Below are 22,375 nucleotides of genomic sequence, written 5' to 3'. Positions count from 1 at the left end.
TGAGTTGGGTGCAATTGTAAAAGCTCAGTTCTTTTCAGTCTTTGCTTCCCTTTATGAACCATTTCAAAAAAGAAGAGACTTTTTCAGTATATCTTATCGTAGGAGCCTAGCCCAGAATATTTCACTTGTGAAATTAGAGTTCACAGTGTAACTAATATCAGCAACGTTCTGTAAGCGATTTTGTTGTTTGACCAGGACAAGAAAATTGCAAAAGAAGTTTCACACAACATATTCTATGCTTTTGTAAGATGGAGGTTGTAAAAGAGGAACTTCTGGAGAATATACAACCTGTTTTATCTACAGCAGACTTAAACTCAGCCATCTGTGTAATGTCTGGATAAAACTTATCTAAATAATAGATGGTGAAACACAAAACTAGCAGAAATTAACAGGCAAACAGAACTGTAAAGGAAAGAAGTTGACCACAAACAGTTTTTTCTTAAGAACATATCCATTTAAATTGTGGAAATTATCTTTAGTTTAGATATGCTTTAACCTATCTCTTATCTCTGTGTATTTTAACGTTTTGCTACAATGTTCAGACCTTCTTAAAACTGTCACCTCTTGCTAAATGAGGTAAAGCTGTTTTACTGCTTTATAAAGTAAGGGGAAAAATGTATTTCAGTATTGAAGCCACCGGCTGCCTTCAAAAACTCCATGCCAAATCAGTGCTTCTGCTGTGGGTCAAAGCAAGTGGCACTTTACTGATGTAGAAGTTATATTTCCTGAGTAGTTTTGAAATTGTATTTCCTTGTGTATAAACGAAAGGACGTTGCCAGCAGGACCCCTGTTTTTAGACAAGAATCCCTTCTTATAAATTATCCCTCGTCTGCATAGTAATGAGGCCATTTATATGGAAATAGATGCGCTACTCTTCTTTTGCTGGCTCTCAAGCAATTCATGAACTGCGTTTCACATTATGAGAAGTGCTTCATGAATCAGATGAAAAGCCAGATTTAGACACTGGTAATTTCCAGCTCCCATTGATAAATATTGCTCCAAACATGAATTTGGTGAAGGAGCCAAGAGGTGCAAGACAGAGGAGGTGTAAGTGATAATAATGTCAGTAGAATGAAAAGCTATTGCAGATAATGGTTTCTTCTTCCTTGGCTGATAAATGCAGAAGGACGGCGGAGAGATTTATCAAAAGATAAGCAATGAGCCCAGCTGAAGGTGTTTATTTTCACAGAGGGAGATGCCTTTTATCTTCAGATGATGATGATGTATTAGTGACTTATGAATTAAACTCAATAATGTCTCCCAGTGCATTAGCAGGGCAGGTACTTACCCAACTAGGAATGCTACTCATTCTAATTTATTTAGATAATGAAGATTGCTGAGAGACAGGCAACACACTATTCATGGAAATATAGTTGAAGGGGGAATTGCTAGCATGGGAGCACAGAGAGGAAGCTGACAGATTTCAAGCAGCTCCTAGGAACTTTCTAAGCAAATGCATAAAACTCCAGACAGAAATAGCAGTATTTTAGGTGTGTTAGCGCCAGTGAATAGCAATGATTGCAACAAAGTTATGCTAAAACTTAGCATGCATAAATTCATTTTGACCTTCACCATGTGGTAAGTGAAAGTAAATGAAGGCTGGAAGCTGGGTGGGGGTGTCCCTGAGTGACAAGTCTGTAAAATAGGTAATTTGAAACTAATTTCTGATAAAGGCGATTCTGAAGTAGGAATTTGCAACGTTGAATTCTCACTTTACAACTGTGAATATCATAACCTCTTTAGGTAATTTCTGTCATCACGTACTGAAAGTTATGAGTCATATGTAACTTTTCATAGAACAAAAGAATGGTGCTAGATATACCTGCATGTTGTCAACTTCTGTCATTTTGAATTGCACAGTACTGCTTTTGGTTCTTAAAATCATTTTTCTCTGAGTCTTGCAAATTATTAAAAATAAATTTCTTCATTGAAAGCAACACATTTGGAAAGCAAATCAGTGAGGGTAAAAAGAAACAAAGATCACATTTTAAATCTCAAGGCTGTAATGAAGACTGGCTCTTTTGAGTTCAGAATTACAATGTATTATTACTAATGCTTGTCTTGTAAGAACTTCCATATTTTTTAAATTTTTGGATAAGTGAAGACCTACTGGGGGGAGTTTGAGGCGGAATGTCTAAAACAAGGAGGTGGATAAGTATTTCTCGATGTTTACTAGTGATATGCCACTTGAGTTTTGAGTATTTTCATTAAAAGATATGATGGACTGACTACCTTAGTTGACTAGTTGAACAGAAGTTTACCTGGGAAGATGCAAGTCCTGCTAACTGTTGTACCTAAAGGGCTCTTGAGCAAAACAGAGAAACAATTCAGGGTCAGTCTGTTTCTGGGGTAGGAAGTCCGATGTTTGAACCATCGGGGTTTATTTTTATTTCTTCATAAATGAAGGAATGGTGTTCTTGATATTCTGTATTTTCTTTGGCTGGTGAAGGAGTATCATTCTCACACCAACCATTATAGGAAAACAAAATGAATTGAAAATTGGAGGGGCAAGGAAGTGGGGAAAAAAGAAGGGAAGATTGTTATAGTTCTCCATCAGTAAAAAATAGCAAGACATTTTTTGGAGGCCCAGTTCCTATTGTAGAAGAAGGCTTGCTACCTTCTCTTGGTAATGCAACCTAATCCCTCAAAGACAGTATGGAGAAGTGTTGATTTAGTAGACAGTCTTATCAGACTTTAAGTGAAGAAGGGAAAAGCTTTACAAGTGCCTCCATTAAAAATAGTGGGTAAATTTGAGAACAAATTCAGTGAATGCTGAAGGATGTAAAATGGGGCTTTATATCTCAGGGGGCATTCCCCAGTCACTCTTTGTTCTCCTTACCTTCTGTGAAACTAGGGATTTGTCTGTGAAAATGTGAATGTTTTAAGTAGCTTGGAACAAAACGTAGTCGTCTTTCTCAAAATATCAGTTGTCTTAAAAATGATGTTTTCTAGATGAGATTCTTATTTTCTAGGGAGGTTGATGTATGCAGGTGTGTACTGCTGTCACTGTATACAGAAATCTGTCAAAGATGTTCACCTTGAACTTTGTCCACTTGGTTATTATTGCATCAGGATGAAATATTGGGCAATGGATTTTCTTCATTTAAAAAAAAAAAAAAGAAAGAAAAAAAGAGAGAGAGAGAGAAAAGGAAAATGCAAAGGCAAGAAAAGAAATTGAATGAAAGTGGAGATTTTTCTACCTATGCCAGCTCTCTCTATGCTTGATGTCTCTGCTTTCTTCTCAAGAAAATGTGATTCAGTATAGAGTGCAGAGAAAAGATGCTTTAAAGAGTCTTTACAAATTGGCAGTACGTTTATTTATTCACATTTCACCCTGACACATTACATATCATCATGAGGCTCCCCAGGCTACACATAAAAAGAAGAACAGCCATAAATCAAATTGGAGGCAGCTCTTTCATTTCTTTCACTGATTTTCAGGGTGTTTTTTTTTCTTCTTTCAGTAGCACACAGAGTTCCCTTATTACTCACAGAGGGAATACCATACTTTATGCCATTGTCACCCTTTTTATCTGACAGTAATGGTAATAAAAATAATTTTCATGACATGCGTATTTTAAAGCAGGATGTAATCCTATGCAGATACAAATACATTATTTGGGGTATTTACCTGATCTCTTGAAAATTCGTTTTTCTTTCTAGCTGAGAATTAGTTGATCTTAAACTTTTCTCTGAGCCTTTAAGACAAAAGGTTTCTACTGAGCAACCCTTGTTTAGGTGTTTCATCATTCTGATTTTCACTGTACCTCGAAAGAAAATCTTCAAAATATGACCTATGTGCATCTTTTTTTTTTTAACCTTGATAAAGTCCAGTGAATTAAAAAAAAAAAAAAAAAAAAAAGTTTGATTGCAATCAGAATTGAATTCTTTATTTTCTGAGCAATTTTTTTTTTTTTTTTTTGTAACTTCAGTCATTTTCACAATTTCCCTGTGGGTGGTATTTGTTTTACTTCATTTTAGGTGTCTCTGCTGGGACTGTCTAGACTCTTAATGCTCAGTGAAGCAATAAAGATGCTCTGAAGGATTTGTATAGTACCTTTGTGAGGATTTTGCTCACTTGTTTAAGATTGAAGTTTACCATACAAATACCATTCCATGAGAATGGAAGAGGCAGAACTGGCAAGAAACACTTCTTACCCCAAATCCATTGTAGTCATCTTCTGATAAAAGAAAGGTTATTCTTTCCTGAAAGGAAATCTCTTGGGACTTTACTGGGATGTGTTTGTTCAACAGTTTAAAAATTTTGCCAGCATAAATTTCAGTGGAGATGAGAATTGAATCTCACTGATACTCAGTATGGCAGAGATCATCCAAAAAGCTAAGCAGTAATGAACATTGTTCCTCACTCAGGAGAGTTCTGGTCAGTACAGATCAGGACAACTGTTTTCTATTTCCAGATAATTTTAGGCACTGTTTTTTTGGTACATTTTAGTAATCTTTCTTATTGTAAGTTGTTGATGCTATTCCTAATATTAATGTTTTGCTTTTTTTTTTCGATCAGTTTTTGGAAATTAAAAATGACTCTAAAAGGATCACAACATAATGTTTGGTCTGTATAGTTTAGACAGATGTCTTAGATATATTTAAATTTTGGTCAGATAACATCAGGTTGCATAAATTACATCTCTAACAAATTAAAATGTTATATATATAAAATATGAAATATCCACAGATTATTAAATAGTGCAATATTTTAGTTTTGGTTTTCCAACCAATAGAACACACCTAATTCAGGTAATGATCAAGAGAGACTTTACCTTTGGGTTATATCCAATGCCACTTCACTTTTCCCTTTTTATCTCTTTTGATATCATGGTTCAATTATTAATTGAAAGGAGGTTGCAGTAGTGGGTAACATCTTCTGTTTTGGCTGAGTAGTGCTGATGAATTACCTAACAGATTTGGAAGAGGACACAAAAATCAGGGTTTTGCTTTGGATTGCAGCCTTCCTAGCTGTTAGGATCACTTCTTTTTGCAGCCCTGCAATATCCTGGTTGTCTTGTTGGTGTCTTACTTGAAAGAGTAAATGCTCACCAAAAGAAATTACTAGCAGGAGGGACAGCACTTCTCTCGACAGCTTCTTGTACCCTCCTAACTGGAGGAAGGCTGCTGATTCTGACACCACTTCTGCTCAAAGGGTCTCGGTGAGCTACGACTGAGTTGTAAGACAGGGTTAGCTATTAAAGAACAAATGCCAATGAAACGGATGTCTGCATCTTATGGCAGGAGCATGACACTTGGTGAGCTGAAGATCGTACAGGAAGCCTTGCGTGAGCTATTTGTAGAACAATTCCAGTTCAAATTCAAAGCTTTTTTTTGTATACATATAAATTCAAACTAAAACAGTGTACTGGTTTTCAACTGTGATTGCTCTGAAAATATATTTTCTGCAGTGTGTAATTCCTTGTTTCTGTGCCCAGTGCATTACAAAGCGTTATCCCACTATGCTCCAAAGAATAACTTGCAGCTGTTTTATTTAATTATCACCTTATGTGAACCTACCAGGGGTGACCTTGGGCTTCTGGAACCAAGTATCAACATGTTGATGTTTTACAACATTTCTGCTTTCCTAATAGTGTTATAGAAGGTATGTATCTTCTACTTGTGGAAGCTAGCAGTATTCAAAGAAGTAGATGTAGAAAAGCTGAAGCCTACACGGAGGGGGTGAATCCATCTCTGGAAAGCCTTGGGAAACAAGTGCTGATTTCACTTAATGGTTTTAAGGTTGCTTTATTTCTAGATCCTTTGAGTCAGGACCTGTGTCCTCTCATGCTTGTGTTGTTAAAAGAAATGGGAATAAATTTTATAAAGAAGAAAAGCTGTTTAGATGGGGTTCAGATCAGTTTTGCTGGAGGATGCCTTCTGGAAACCCCATTACGTTCTGTCACATCATCCAGTTTCTTTCCTTATGTTACATCAGATCCCAGCAGTTTTACTTCTCCATTATTTGCTGCATGGCTCTCCAGTGCTCTCATTTGAAAAGCTGTAAGATTTTAATCACAGCAGTTATGCTATATGCTTTATGTTCAGTTAAAAACAAAGCACAACTCCTTTCTCCAAATACTCTGAAGTTAAGTTTAACATTTTCAAGAATAATTTCACATGGTAACAATAGGAGAACTTGTTTTGTGATAAATATGTTGTCTCTTGGAATCAACATTAGCATAAAAATGATTCAAATATTTCAAAATTACCAGGTCAGCTCCCACCTACTGATGTCACATTTCACTACTCTCAGTTACAATGTGGGTAAACTTATGTGCTTGTGTTGAAGCTGTAAATGTGATAATGGTCTCACAATTTTTAGACAGAAAATACATGCATTAAACACATTGTTCTCTACTAAATGTCCATCACAAGGCTTTTGTGGTAATTCTACTCTTTTTTCAGTACTGTTTAAGTAATACCAAATGGGGGAAAAAAAACAAAAAGAAAAGAAAAAGGCTACCTACTCTTTGTAGACATAAATGTTTTCCTATTATCTTGAAAATACCTTTTAAGCAAACCACTGCTTATGGATAATTATGTCCCATCTTCCCATACACTCTGACATTAATGAGATAATCTGATACTATTTCTATCACTTAAAAGCCTCTAAGATGGTATGTTTCTTCACAGTTTGTGGGCTGCTGTGATGGAAAGCAGAAGTAGTAGCTGGCTAATTTCACTAATTTTGCAGTGGCATACCGTCGTCCATATTGATCATTAACCACTGCAGATGTCAGCCCAGAAGTGAAATTTTCATGGTCTTAGAGCTGTTGCAAGAAAGGGGGATCTTCCACACGTTTGGTGTTGCATTAGACCCGCAGCTCATCAGTGAGAATGACGAGCTTCTGGCAATGAGCGTGCAATAAAATGCTGCAGCAAACAACGCTGATCCTTTACAATGTTAAGAGAGATTTGGCAAGACTTTAGGGCCGAGTATGAAGTGGGTTACATGACTGAACAGCATAAGAAGAAGTTTAATCTTTTATCTCCTTCCCAGTAAACTCAGTGCAAATAAGTTGTTGTTCAGCAGAGACCTTGTTTAGAGCCATGATGTGTACACACGCAAGTGAAGCAATCTGTGCCCTGCGTGGGAGCACTGAACATCCTGGGTGCCTGAGTCAAATGCTATGGCAAAAAGACAGAGTAATTAGGCTTCCACCTTTTTTTTATATTTTTTCTTCATTTCTTTTCCATGCTACTATCCGTTGCAGAGGGCAGGATTAGTTTTACAATAAACTGTATTTTTGAGGAAAAGTGGCACTAAATTTAGTTCACTAACTTTGCAGGCAGAGGAGGAAATTGTGCTTGAACGTGTAAAGAAAATTCATATTTTTTTGCACTTGCTTTTGTGGCTAAGCTTAGTCTTTACAAACTGACTGTCATTGCTTTATATAATCGTGCTTGGATCTGACTTGCTGTTTTCTTTCTATCAGCATTTGCCAACATGACTGCTGTGCAGCTGACAGTGAAAAAATCAGTTTATTGATATGAATTCAAATTCCAAGTTTCAGGCACGCTTATACTCTATTTTTTTCCTTTCTAGACCAGATTCTCTTTACAAGGAATCATAATTCTGTGCACAGAAATTATACATTTGCAGAGACTTATGTTTGGATACCTCACACAGAAAATCTCCCATTTTCTCAAAATGCATGTGTCAAAGTATTGCTGAGAGTGAACCATTTAGGTTGGCTTCCTCTTGAGATCAATTAGCCCGATAGTACTCTCCAGCTGGATTTGGTCTAAAGATATGTGATTAAAATTACTAGTTCTTTAATTTTGTCATATAAAACTTTCTTATTCAATCAAATGGCAGAAACAACATTATATGAATAAAATAATTGTCGATAAGTTATCAAAAAATGAGTTAGTGAACGATTTAAATTACATAAAGGTTGAAAAATAGTACTAATCCAAGTTATTAGCCATTATTTAAAAACAGCAGATATCAATATAATCAGATTATCAGGTAATGTTTAATTTTGTTTATCCGTACCTGTCAGAAAGAAGCAGTGCATGAAAAATAACGAATAAAACAGCCCAGACATGCAACTGGGGAAATGCATCTTCCAGAAGCTATTACCAGGACAGACCCCTGAAGCAACAAGATGGTTTTCCTTTAATTGAATTCCACTCCCAATCTGGTTGGTGTTTTGAACTGCTATTTAAAAGGCTTGTCTCCAGGGAAACAAGATTTATGTGGGCCTGAGAGACTCTGACTGACAAATTAACGTGTGGCTATAGTCAGAAAAGTGACTCTGGAAAAATGACATTGTGGGGTTCCATGTTTTTCTTTCTCTGGGACTTCCAGATCAAATTTGCTCAGCTGACAAGTCAATCAGTGCTTTCCTAACTGCCAGCATTTCAGCTCAGCGTGGGAACTGAAAATCAAGCTGTGATATTTCTTCCTCTTATTTCATTGCTCGTGATGCCAGCCATCAAAACCAAGCTGGCATTATTGCTTACGATCTGCAAGCCGAAATCCAGCTCCACCTCTCACAGCAGAAGTGCTCTGCAGTGCTATCAGCAGCGAATTAATTGCCAGTGCTGGGCCTGGGTGCCAGGAGAGCAGCTCCCCAGCACTGCTCTGTTGAGCTTCGGTGGGTATTTTGGTCTTATTTCATTATCCTCACTTTCCCTATTTTTAAGCAGGGAAATGATGCCCACTTCTTTGTGGGCCTTCTACCTACAGGCAGTACATAACATCCATCAGACAAATTGAGAAGCTGTGAGCACAGTTAGTGCTTAGTTGTTTAATCTGCCTTCTCTCGTTTATATTAATCCTTGGTTAGAACATTCCTTGTTTTCATTCTGTGGGACTGAAACTTAATAGAAGTTCCTGACATGGAGCAAGGCAAGTGTATAAGATCCTTATTGGCAGAAAATGTAGCTAGTTATTCTCAGACAAGTTTTTCTTCTTTTTCTACTTTTTTAATCTCTTTTGCATACTGTTATGGAGTAAAGGTGGAAGGTAATCAGGAATGGAGAAGATAACAATGTGTGTAGAGCATGCTGTGAAACATATCTAGATTGTTGATTAGACGATATAGACATGCCATCTGAGAATAAGCACTGTTTCATAAGCTAAAAAGGAAACTTGCATAGAGTGGGTTTGGTCATAGTTTGTTGGAGATGCAGCGGGGGGACAAGCTGAAGGAGAATAATTAATGTGTGATCATAGGGGATCCCCTCATAGTGCTTCATGGAGCTGCAGTGTCTGACCCCTGCCTGGAACTGCATTAAGGCCTCCTGGTCCAGCTGGTGGCTGCAAGGCTGGGTCAGCCTGCAGGGTGCTTCTATCCCGCATGAATTCTTTTTTCAAATCATCTTACTTCGTCTTCTTACTTTTTTATTTTTTATTTTATTTTTAAATAAAAGGTTTTAGGCTCCATATGGGTGCTGTAGCACTCTGCTGCATTTCTTACCCAGTACTGGGCCAGAGAATATCTCATGCTGAATTAATGTTAGACTTTGTCTTGATTTTCTGCAAAAAGAACTTGAAGATGTGTTGAGAGGCTTATCCTCCATCTTGCTAGCAGGTCATGTGTTCCCTTAGGGACCAGCAGAGCTGAGCTCTCTCCTCTCATATGCAGCAGGGGAACCGCTGATATTTTTCACTGAATACCTGTGCAGTCACAGTTCTGTTCTGGAAAAAATATTATGCATTTAACATCAGCACTCTTTTTAATGCTCAAATTGGATGAAACTTAATTGCACTTGACCATTTCATACCAGAAGGCGTATTTCTGCAGAAGTCATCAAAATCAATAGGCTTTTTTTGTTACGCTGAAACCACCAGTACCGTGTTAATGACAGCAATCTTGTTCCATCTTTACTGGTTTTGTAATCTATTAGAATAAATCCCTCTTTTCAGACTATTTTTTTCCACAAGCTATTGTCAGACATCTTACATTTCAAATTTATTTACGTAAGTGTATCATTATTCCTAAATAATCCTTTTTGCAGATGAGTACTGCACTAAAATTTCCTCTAATTATTACTTTTGACATCAATACTTTATTGAATTGGCTGTTTCCAATTTAATTATACTTGCTTCATTGTCTAGGTCACCTTTTAAACAAAATTTGTATCAGTATGAAATTGCTGGTATTACTGAATTGGGTTGTGGTGTTTTTATTCTCATGAAGGTAATTTTTTGCTTATGTTTGAGAAAGCTAAATGAGTGTTGATTTATTGAAAGGATTTATTATTAAAAAAATTTATTAGTGAAAAAAATAAAAAGGATATAAATAATATTTGCTTATTTAGTTTTCAAAAACGTGTGGGATACATTATTTTAATGAAGTAATCCTTAGCGTAATTGCTATTTGTTCCAGAAAGTGAAAAGATGAAGTCATATTTACTTATTTTTTCCACTTCTGAGAGATGCAATCCAGTAGGGCTTCTTAGGAATGAGCTAAAACCTTGGTCTTTGCTCTGAGGACTGCAAGGCAGTGGGCACTGCTCCAGCCTGTGTCTAAGCCCCCAGGCAATCCTGCTGGACTCTGATGAAAATAATTACATGCACAGTTGTTTTAGGATTAGGCTGTAAGCTCAGATTTGGCACAACAAAAATAGCGGCCGTAAATAAGCAAGCTGAAATGTAGGAGGCAGGTTCACTAATAGAACAGATATAAACGTGGTGACAAAATAAATGATAACTATAATAAGACCATGCTGGCATTTCAGACTACGCAGAAACATCTCCGTGGTCTCATTATCCTTTCCAGCTGAGATGTGTTTTTAATAAGATTGTTTTGAGGATAATATTAACTATATTGTATTAACAGAACCCACATTAAGCTGTTCACCTTACTACTCACAGTTGTACAAAATGTTGTTTTGTTCCTAGTAGGTGCCTTGCTGCTGGCAGGGCTATGGTACAGAATCCCTATTGTGTGTGGTGCCCCTTAGGTGTGAGCAAGTGCATACTGATGGCAGCAGAGAAACGATGACCCATTAGTGACTGTCCTCCTCTATCACAGCTGAACTTGAGAAGCACAAGAGCCCACCCTTCAGGCTTGCTTTCACCACTTGTTGCCCTTATTCACACACCAGAAGAGTGTAAGCATGAGCCAAATCCGTATCCATCAGGATACTTAGAGCATTCCACAGTTTCCACGCACGTACCAACTTGTAGTTGCCAATGCTATCAAAAAAAAAGTAGCCATTAATGGTAGTGCCCATTTGATCTTCAATACCGCTGTGCATACAGTGAGCTGGGAAAATATGTGGTTTTTTTGGAGCTGTTTTCCGTGCCGTCAGAGAGATAAATGTGAGATAATTGAGCGAGGAACTCAGCAATACTTCTCATACTGAATTTGAGGAGCAGAGATGTTGGGAAAACCTCCATGTGTTTCACAAGAGAATTTGACATTTTATAAACAACAGCAGCCATGCCTTTGAAAAATGTCTCTTTTCTAGGCGTGGGACAATTTACAGGGAGGAAGAAATTTCTTTAGGGGGAAAGATGTCCAAATGAAAAAACAGAGTTTATTTTACTTTGATACAATTCGAACATTATAATAAACTGTGATATGTTGTCATATCACATTATACCAAATGACATCTTATAGAACAAAGTCAACACGTTTTTATTACCTTGATTTCTTTGTTATAATTTCTTCTGTAGGTACAGCCTATCTTCAAACTTAAATATTTCAGTGTTGCCAGCAGCTGCTGAGTTTTGGGGTGCATTTTGGAACTGTGTGTGTCAATGTGATCCCAGCAGAAATGAATGTGTTACATATTATAAACCATCTGCTTTGTGCAACATCTAAACATATTTTACACTATGAATTTAGGGAGGACCAAATGCCAAAATGTCCAAACCTCAAGTAGACCAGAAATGGTTCCTGTCAGCCAGCCCTATTCAATATGCATCTTCTGACTTCTGCCACAGAAGAGGCTTTATCGTGATGCAGAGTCCTCACGCATCAGCAGCAGTGGGCAGATATTTGTTGGATTCCCTTAGGTTTGTTTGCAGCAATGCTCTAATTCCCCGATGGAAATATTGAATAAAAACAGCCTTGAACGAATGCCTAATGTTTCCAGTCTCATGGAGAGGTTTAATAAATGAGGCCCTGCAACTTTTATTTAGTGTCTTCAGGTGGTAAATTAACTACAAGAGGGCTTCCCTATTGTTCCCTGAGAGCAGTGAAAGCGCAGTGAGAATTAAAACCAAAACACTAATTTAAATCTGAGTGTAAGGGCCAGAGAGTTCAAACAGCCTATCCTTGGTGCACACTAATATCCAGGCAGAGGCAGAACTTCACAGAAGTTATATTTAGAGTATTCATTTGAATATATGAGCTCATTTATACTGCGTAGGTAAGTGCAATGCGTTCTAAATGGTAGAAATTAATCTAGCGATTTTCTAATATAAGCTCTGTCATACAGTTGCAAACAACATACTTACATTGCTTCACTTTTAAAGCATTCTTTGCAACAGAAACTAAGAGTAAAGCTTGGGTTATGGTAGATAGTCTCCCTCATCAGCAAGAGGAGCTTAGTTGCTGTGGTCAGAGCTGGCTGGCAATTCAAAGCAAGAGAAGAATAATTTTGTGTTTTATTTATATAAATGTATTTGATACGTGCTGACCAGGTGCAAAGACAAAGAAGTCCCTTTTGCTTTTCTTCCTGCTTGTTTTCTCACTTTCCTTTTGTTCTTGGCAGGTATGCAAAAGCAGGCTTGGAGGAGAGGATTGGCAGCTGCACACAGAGGAGATCTAGCGTGGCCGGGTGGTGGATGGACAAACATGTAAGCATTGCCCAAAATGTACAACAGGGGAAATATACAGAGCTGTGTTAAAAGATTTGCAAAACTCATTTAAGATGATCTCAAAAACTACAAAGGTCTGCTTCCCTGCTGTTTGCAGCTGGCTCCTTGCCACTTGCAGATGTACTCCTTCGGGTCTTGGGTGCCTGTGGGTGGACTCACAGAGCTCCCCACTGTAGGAGTAACGGGGCATATCTGTTCCCTTAGAAATGCTGTGAAATTCAGAAGAATCTACTGATATTTAGGAATCTGGTCCCTCCATCAGAAGCCATATTGTCCATTGCATTCAGGTTATTGCAAGGACCATGGTAACACAAATATGTCTTCCAGGGAAACCAAACTAAAAAAAATAATTTGACAGACAAATAAGCAGAGGAGGTTGCAGATGGAACAAAAAAGGACAGGCAAGGATAGACAAAAAAAAAAACAACAAAACCACCCAAAGTTATCAAAAGAGAAACGATGCCAAAGCCTGGGACAGTGAGTCCATCTGCTCCTCTCGCAGCATCTCAACGTGACTGCATTTCCTCTCTTTGTCAGCACAAGGGCATGAACTATGTGAGGTTTAACGTGAAGGCACTGGTGTTTGCTGTGTGAAATGGGTGATGAAATACCCTGCGTTAGGAAAAGCTCATTTTATTCGCTATAGTTTGCAGAGAATCCCTCTTGAGCAGTGCAGGCTGTGGCAGCTATTTGCTCTATGCAGTTTTTGCATGGTAGCAACAGCTGTTTCCAACAGCTATTTTACAGGGCTGTATGTGACTGAAAACCATTATTCGCTCGACAAAAGCGATGCCAGCTATGGTTTCCAACATCTCAAGTTTAGCTAAAGCTAAATCTCATTACCATAAATGATGGAGCTGAGTACTTCTTCCAACCTGTGTGGCTCAGATAGGCTGAAGGTCGCTCCAATGGACCTTGCTAGTTTGAAAAGTTCACACTAGAACACAGAGCTTTTCAATCCTGGGTTGCCCATCTCGTTTCATAATGACAGAAAGAATTAGGTTTGGATGGCCAGTATGCTAACAATACAGCTGAGGCATTGTAGCAGATGCTGCAGGAAGACTAATGACCCAGTGTTCATGCCACATAAACTTTCTTTAGTTTCCACTGGTCGTGATGGACACAGCTGGGCACCTTCAGTAGCAACCTGCAGTGCTCTTGCCTTCTTTGAAGCTTTTGGGCATGAAGAGAAACCATATGTCGTGGTCAGTCTGGCACCTTTAATGGGCCCTAAGCTGACTAAGAAGCATTTTATAGACCCCTAATGATCTCTGTGTCTTGGAAATGGAATTTCAATGTTTGCAGCATAAGGAACATTTTACGTGAATATAAATTTCAGGAGAATGGTGAGATTTTAGTATATTGTGAGCCTCTGATTGTTGATGTAGAGTGGAGAGTAGGCAAGTTTCCTATTTAGTTAGATATGAAGCCTGCATGAAGATTATACCATCTCTGTGAGAGGCTCTGCATTTTTAGAATTTGGCACGCAGCATTGTATATAGGAGAACTGTTAAACGACAGCCACAGTAACACGTTGTACCATTCATAGCAGTCAGGCATCCACAAGCTGAATTGATTTCTATTAAGCAGCACTAAAAGAGCATTGGATTCAATTGAATGAAATAAATGTGCTGTAACCTCTCTGAGGTTACCTTCATTTTCCTGCAGAGGTACCTGACGGAAGTAAAAATGAACATATGTCGCTCCAAAAGTAATGCCTGCTATTTATTTCTACAGTGGCTATAAAGAGCACAATAACACTATGTGGTAGATCAAGCTCTGAGCTAAAAAAAATGCTATTTTTCAACATAATCACCAACCTTAATCATGTATTTTTGTCAGTGATGAACAAGAGCCTACATGTCATGCTTATAAAAATCTGCACCAGCAGAGCTGACCCACTGTTGTGCCTGATGAAACACACCACCCACCAACCATCTCACTGTGCTTGCATCCACTGTTTGGTCTCCATACATGTTCAGCAAGCATCGATGAATGTCAGTGGGTGCCATTTTTTCTGCCTGGAGAAATTCAGTGACGCACCTTTTCTTATGCACTTCCATGTCAGGCACCATTCTGTTGGACTGCCCCTCCACTGCCAATTGTCACATGGCAACAAAATGTAACAGGATATTGGTGGGGAGGTTTAACCTCTGCTGCCATACCACCATCTGCCCCTGATATTGTGAACCCACGTAATAAAATCGGATGCGTTACTTTCCTAGCAGCCACCGTACGTGTACGTGAAGATATAAAGGCACTGGCAGAGTATAGACACTCAGATGAAGGTCTAGGAATCTATACAAATACTAGGAATCTATATCTAAGCTATTACTGAACAAAGAAACAGCAGCGACTTGCAGTAGAAGTTGAAATCCAGTGCTGTGGGCTTTCTGCCCCATCTGCAGGTCGGCAGAGCTTAGGAGCTGGCCTGGATGCCCCTGGTGCTCAGCTTCATCTACTGGCCACAGCCTGTGCTTGTGTTGGGCTGGTTTTCACTTTATTTTTTATAAAAAATCAAAGTGTTGTTCTCTGTTTAAAGTCTGGGTCTTGCTGTGTGAACAAGCAGGTTCTTTTTATTGGTGTATTTTTTCTGTTCTTATTCAGAAATTGAGACCTGAGATGGTTTTATTGCCACTTTCCATTGCCAAATACTATAAGGGTGAAAGATGGAAGGTAAAGTAGACTTGTTTGATTTTGCTTCTGTCATTCATTTTGGGCATTTGAATATGCTGCCACTAGAAGGCCAAATTACCAGTGTTCATCATACTGCGTTATGTGTGATCTTGTTTGTTTCCTGAAGAGAACGAAAAGATATTGGAGGTTGTTATTGTATATTGTAGCTCTTATTATGCCTTTATATAGGTGTAACACACTTGACTGCAGTTGAGACGCTTCTGATTTATGTCATGGAAAAGGGAGAGGCAGAATAACTGATCATGATGTTTTAAGGGTGATATCTATAGCAGATGATAGCGGTCTGCGTAGCAAACTGGATAGATGCAAGATATTTAATCAGAGGAACCAATATCTCAGTTTTATTTCTTTTGAAGTTTGGAGCTTTCTTTTGTCACAGTTATGAGGGAGAAATACTGTATGCTCACAGGAACGGAGGTAGGGAACTGAATGGTTTGTATATCACGAACACAAGTGTGCTTTGAGACTTTTCCCAAAATGATAGCAAGGGACATTATAGATGCATCTGTAAAAGCTCTGAAGTGCAGCTATATGCATCCTAAATAACAGAAAATTATGGAGGTAGTAGTGCCATGATTTGATGGCCTTTTCCTGAATCAGCTCCAAACTGAAAGTACAGATGCCAGAAGAGACTGATTAGTATGAATATCAGCAGTGTAACTGAGGTACCCAAAAAGTACTGAGAAACTGTCAAATAAAATCTGAATGAAATAATGGCAGGATTAAAACAGTCATTAATACTGAGAAGCTAATGCAGGAGGCATTACAGTGGGCATTACAGTGCACCTAAGCATGCAGCCTGCTACAGTTGGTAATTAGGAAGTCATTAGTAGTCTGTGTGCCGAATAGCATTATCCCAACTCCCACATTGTGTCAAGGAAAACACTGTTGATGTTTGATGCATTATGAGGGAAATCAGAGAAAAACTAAGAAACTTATGTTTTCATCGGATTTCAAGGGCTGGGGAGATTTTCACTCCTGGAATTTGGGGGGAATGTGGTTTTCTTGCCTGGCTTCCATTGCAGGGTGTTTGGGGCTGAAACTTCGGAGTTCTTGGTCCTGCCATAAGCCTACTGAGCAGCAGGCATATTTTCTTCCAATAATCTCTAAGATTATTGGAATAATTTCTAAGAATCTCAAAAAAAATGGGAGTACAATATTTGTTAAGTAGTTGGAGTATTGGAGTTTAAAAGTGTCACGTTGTTAGTGTGTGTGTGTATTATAATGCGTGCATATTAGCAAAATGATTCAGCTTCACACTTTGACAATGTACCCATCTGTTTCCCACTTCCTTCATCAGGATACCCTTAGGTATTAGGGTATTAGGATGAGAGGAAATGGAAGCATTTGCAGTGCTAATATTAGTTTTTAAAGTTAAACTGATTTTAAGTGTTTCATAGAACAAATATCAAGGGAGTCTAAAGCATATATAAACCTGCTGGATATCCACTGTGATTAGTTATCACAGAAGAGTTAGAACAAACATTAACAGGAATTAAACACGGATCTAAAGATTTCTAAGTCCCAAAGGTCTGATCAATAATAAATTAATAGAATAGTTCCAAAGCGTGCACATGAATAGTTCTCAAAATTGGCTAATACACCGAAATGATCTTAAAGGGCAAACCAAGAGTTTCAAATAGAAAGCAAGAGGAAAAAAGAACTCAGACACGTGGTCAATTCTGTAATGTACTGCATGCACTTTAATATTAAAAAAAAAAAAAAAAAAAGAAAGAAACCATTGTTCAATAAGCTGTAACAGAAAATGGATAAAATGGTATACATTTCACATACCTAAAAGGATTTGAAAATGCATCAGTTTTTCTCAAGCATTTCTGTGCCTTTGCATGGGAAAGGATGACATTTCAATAGTCTTGAGCTTATGAGATTTATTTCCCCATTTAACTTCTCTGTTAATTAGTCGATTTTACTAACTAGCCACTTATGTGACAGATGATTCCTTAAGTAAATGCAACAACAGTCATGTAAGCTTGGAAATGCTTTTTAAGAAGATTTGCCAATACTGCATTTAGGGGCTTCAGAGATTAGTGATTAGCTGATTAATACGTACATTTACGTTCAAAATGATAACAGCCAGGGATATTGAGGTGTCTGGAGTTCACTCTCTTAACAATGGGTCTTTCGAGCTAGAGAATTGCCTAAAAGGTACCCGGCCTAGCATATTGTCAATAAATGGCTATGAGGCTTTATATATTACTTGAAACAATAAATATATCACACTTCAGTCAATAGTTAAGGGAAGTGAAGGAAACCTTATAATTGTTTCTAAGAAAATATTTATAACTCTGCCCAGCATAACTGGAAAGGGAGAACCAAATATATAAAGTTACTGTTGCTCTTCTGGTAGCTAAAAGCAATGTTTCAAACACCCTGTGGCTTCACACAGGGATGTGTTCAAATCATTGGGAATATTCTCATTACTTTCAGTACAACCAGGATTGCACCTAGGGTTCAAGCAATAGGAGCTTAACATGCAGCAGGGAATGAAAGCATTTTACTCTTGATCTATGAAACACATCTTGCTGGGGCAGTTTCTTGCATTGTTGTAGGTTTACATTAATAAAAACAGGGTCAGATCTCTCTGTTGCTAATGTTCTGATGACTGCCATTTGATCCAAAAAAATATCTCTATCCATTACTGGCAGCATGGCATGGCAGGGATCCCAGCAGTCATTATGATTCCATAATGACTTCCATGAAGCCCGTTGTTACGAGGACAGATATCACTGCAGCACTGCAGCACTGATGGGGTTTGTTTCTAATCCCTCATACTCGGAAGCAGGGGGAGCATGTTAAGGAACTAAGATTTCATCCTTATTTTCTTTCCTACTTTCTAAGCATCCACTGAGAGAGGCCCAGAAGGTCCGAGTGAACATTTTTGGCCATCATATTGCAGTTCTTATCATCATAAACCTTTGGGAGCTTCTTTCTCTTTCGGTTAGAAGCATGGTGAAAGGGAATAACCTTTGTCGCACGAACAATTCATTCTTCCTGAGCATGGGGAATAGTCGTGTCCTCATGTGCATGATATAGGGAAGCTGTACAATTTTAATTGATGTCAAAGTAGTGATGTGGCTACAGTACTCCAGATATGAACAAGACAAGCTGAAGAAAGCAATAGCGGTTGATCATTTATTTTTAATTGGTTTTCTTGGAAGACATCCCTAAAGCACAGACCTGTGTCAGCCAAGCAAAGGCCGGTGCTCTTCCTGCACTTGCCTCTATATGTGAACGTGAAACATAATGCAATCTGAGGCACGGCCTTTATCTGCAATCCCTAGGATCTATTTGATTTAAATTGTTAACCCAAGGCAGGGTTCCTGATTTTCTGCCCTACTGCTTGAAAACCTGCATTTACTCTCTAATTTGGCAGCAAGAGCAGCTGGCATGCCCCCTGCCCAAGGCTGCTGTGCTTTTGTAGCTGTTCTGATCAGCACAGCCTGCATCCCAGGTGTTTTTCAATATCAGCTGTTACTCAACTTCAGAAGCACTTACCTGCTGCTAAGAGGTTTGAACGTTAAGGAACCACTAAAACACACATTTCTGTTGAGTATTATGCTGGGTGTTAGGTGGCAGCTGAAACAAAATGCCTGCTGTGACTATCTAAAATATAATGAAAGAAATACATCTACTGCTCAACACAACCATAATTGGTAAGCTTATGGACACCAGTTACATTGCAGTGGTATACTAACAGTGTTTATAAAATGCTTTTTACTCTAGGAAACGTATCACATTTCCTCTCTGGTTAAAATATTTCAGATAATTTCAGATAAAATTACAGCATAAAGCAAAAAACTTTTTAAGAACTCATAGATAGTAAGGCTGATATACAGAAATATTCCTACAAAGGTAATGGGTGTTTATATCTGACATAAAACATTGCTGGAGCTTCAGTTGGAATTGCTAGATGATTTTGGCCCAGACAAACGTTTAGCATAACGAAAATAACTGTAATTGACATCTCTGAAATGCTAGGTGTCTTACTATGGGTTTTCTTAATGATATATGCAGAAATTATAATTGGATCAGAAGACACTTACGGTAGTAAATTCTGCCTCAGTAAAAAGATCCTGAAAAATTTAAAAAAATGATTTTATTTTTTTTTTATTATTATTATTATTATTATTATTATTATTTTTTTTTTTTTGCTTTTCTGGAGCAAAATTGAAATGATAAAAACGCACAGCATACAGATATTTGTTTGGACTACATTTCTGATGAGATTCACAACAATAAATGACAAAATCCTTTCTAATTGAAAAGGAAACCCCTGAACTGCTAAAGGAATCTCTGTACGTTAGTAGTGGATTATTACTATGTTGGTTATGTTGCTCAATTCTACATTTGAAGGATTTTTCTTTCAGCAAATGTCAGTAACTCCTTCTATAGCCAAAAACATTGTCTAGGAGAAGAGCCTTGTGCTGATGTGTCATAGAGTTAGAACACAGTATAGGAAATAAAGAAGATATGGTGGTAAAATTTAAAGCTGATATGTAAAATTTGCCTCAAGGGATTTTTGCATGGCCTTTGCCTAGAACTATTTGTTCTGGGTTGTTTCATCATTTTATGAAGTCCTATCATTTAAACCTCAATACTGCTGTAACTCCTTGGAGGAGATTCTTCCTCTTGAACTTTGCGGAACGTTTCATCCTGCGTGTCAGTCACAGCATCATGGGTTTGCAGTGGACATCATAGAAAAGTATGATGTTCAGAATGCATGCGAGATAACTCAGTGCAAGCATAAGGGGTCTTTTGGTCTCTAGTTATTAATATTGGTGATTCTTTGGTTCTGTTATCACCATCACATACACACCCTTTCCTTTTTCACTCTCATTTTGTTGAGCTACGTTCTTAATGCCGACATCCTTTTTATTCAAGAGTTAAACAAGAAAGAGGTCACTGTGGGATCTTTACCTACGCATGAGCCCAGAAGCTATTCAGCTTTTTGGTAACCTCACAGCTGTGCCCATCTCACTGTGATAATTGCAGAACACCACGTGGCCTGTTTTGGGCATAGCTCCTGAGTTTTGTTTTCTCGTGTTGCATTAAGAAAGGTTCACTGTCAAAATGATTGACAGCAACCCCCCAAAAATCAAACTTGTTTGTCCTTGATGACCTCCTTGTGCAATGCTTAAAGGAAAGTTACTATAAATTCCAGTTTTCCTTTGACTCCTATATAAAATGTGGGAAAAAAGCACATGATTTTTAAAACAAACCCATAAATGGTTTGATCATACAAACATAATTACAATTAATAAGAGCAGATATCTTAATGGTGCATGTGTGAAGTGTTAGCACAGGTAAAAAAAAAAAAAAATTCCTCCATTTTTTCCTGAGTTTCCAGAATAGAACTCTGACATATTAGAGATTTTGCTGTCATCTGTGGCAGGGTAAAGTGAACTGGCATCATACACACCAAAACCATCACATACAAAATCAGAACAAAAGATTTCTCTTCGACAGTTCAGGTCCCCAAAGAACACGGGTTTTGCTTCCAAGAGAAGGATTAGTCCTTTAGGGTATTCCTTTTTTAAGGTCAAGTTTATTACCATTTAATTTCAGCAGATTAATTTTATAATCAATAGATTATGGCTCACATAGTAAAAGTAAACTCCATTAAAAGATTTTCTGCTGAGCTTGTGTTACATGAATGTGGGCAGAGCAAAGCATTCTGTGTGTGCAATCCCAATTTTGTACTGGTTACATATTCTCTAGGATCTCATTCACTTTCAGACAGCATCAGAATGCCAAACATGTTTGTGTACAGTCTCCACTCGCTAGGAGAGAGAAAAAGGGAAAATTTCACCTTAGTTTCTCTAGATAGATTATATCCATAAAATGCTGGTCTGAAAATTCAAGACATTTCCAAAAGTACTCTAAAGTGTACAGCATTAGAAACAAAGTCTTTTTGCTCCCTCTTGAGAAGAGGAATGTAGAATTTAAGATGAGATAAACAGTAACTGTTTATCTGCTCTGTTTGCATTTTCCCCTTGTTCTTAGTAAAGGTAATAAAATCATAAAAGCATAAAAACGAAGGGAGACTCTTTAAATTTATTTTACTCTAGAGTCTCCTTACTTCTAATTTTCATGTTCTGATCTTGCTTAATTAAATCCTGGGAAGGTTATGTTATTAAACGTGGCCACCAATGATTGTTAGCCAAATGATACTGTAATTTATATATCCCAGACTCTTTAGGGATATGTATGGGAAATTAGGACAGAATATGACTACACAGGTTTTAATTATATGCAGATTTCTGCTATTCTCCATATATAAACTAGAATCTTTAGCTAGGACAATAATTAAAAATTAAAGCTAGTTAATGTCAAAAACTTATTTAGAGAAACAAGAACTAATCTTGACTTTTATGTAGATACTGATAGAATGCGGGTCTTTATAAATTACTGCTGTTTCAGGTAAGAAAATATTTTACCATATTTATACAAACATATAGATAAATTTCTATGTAAGTATTTAGTAATATGGGTGTCATAATTCCTGCAGTTCCCAATGCACACAAAAATTAAAGGCATTTTTTGCTATTCTTTCCACATCGTGTTTGACGTGCAATTTCTCCCAGCTTGAACCAGGGTAAAAAGCACAGAAAATTAGGAAGTTATTATAAACTTTGCCCTAGATGCAAGGGGGAAATAACATGGCCAAATAAAAGAGGAGTTTAATTTAGCTAGGTTACGTTTACAGATGACACTGTCCTAATCCTTTTCAGGTTAGCTAGTTTTGTCAGCTGAAGTCATGGCAGCAGGTACTAGCAGATGAATATGGAGAATTTTCAATAGAAGAACCAGGTATGGCCAGCAATCAGAAATAAGTAACATCAAGGTGGGCACTTCAGTGATATGAGA

At 37.7% G+C, this 22,375-nt stretch overlaps 1 protein-coding gene across 35 annotated transcripts in view; it reads left to right on the top strand.

Moving 5' to 3' along the window:
- The window catches only part of ZNF804A (zinc finger protein 804A), a 455,187-nt gene that overhangs the window by 141,012 nt on the left and 291,800 nt on the right, over positions 1-22,375 (top strand). For 34 of the 35 annotated variants that reach the window (XM_090144338.1, XM_090144330.1, XM_090144331.1 and 31 more), the window contains exons 1-2: positions 8,322-8,609; positions 12,685-12,769. In XM_090144338.1, coding sequence (XP_090000464.1) covers positions 8,438-8,609; positions 12,685-12,769 — 257 coding nt within the window. In that variant the 5' untranslated portion in view covers positions 8,322-8,437. Of the gene's footprint in view, positions 1-8,321; positions 8,610-12,684; positions 12,770-22,375 lie in introns of those variants that run through there. The other variant, XM_090144346.1, reaches the window with a different exon arrangement.

The sequence above is a fragment of the Phasianus colchicus genome, chromosome 7 (genome assembly GCF_987193195.1).
Source record: "Phasianus colchicus chromosome 7, bPhaCol1.hap1.1, whole genome shotgun sequence".
NCBI classification, from domain to species: Eukaryota; Metazoa; Chordata; class Aves; order Galliformes; family Phasianidae; genus Phasianus; species Phasianus colchicus.
Note: the sequence above shows the minus strand (reverse complement) of the source record. Positions and strands in the feature narration are given on the sequence as shown.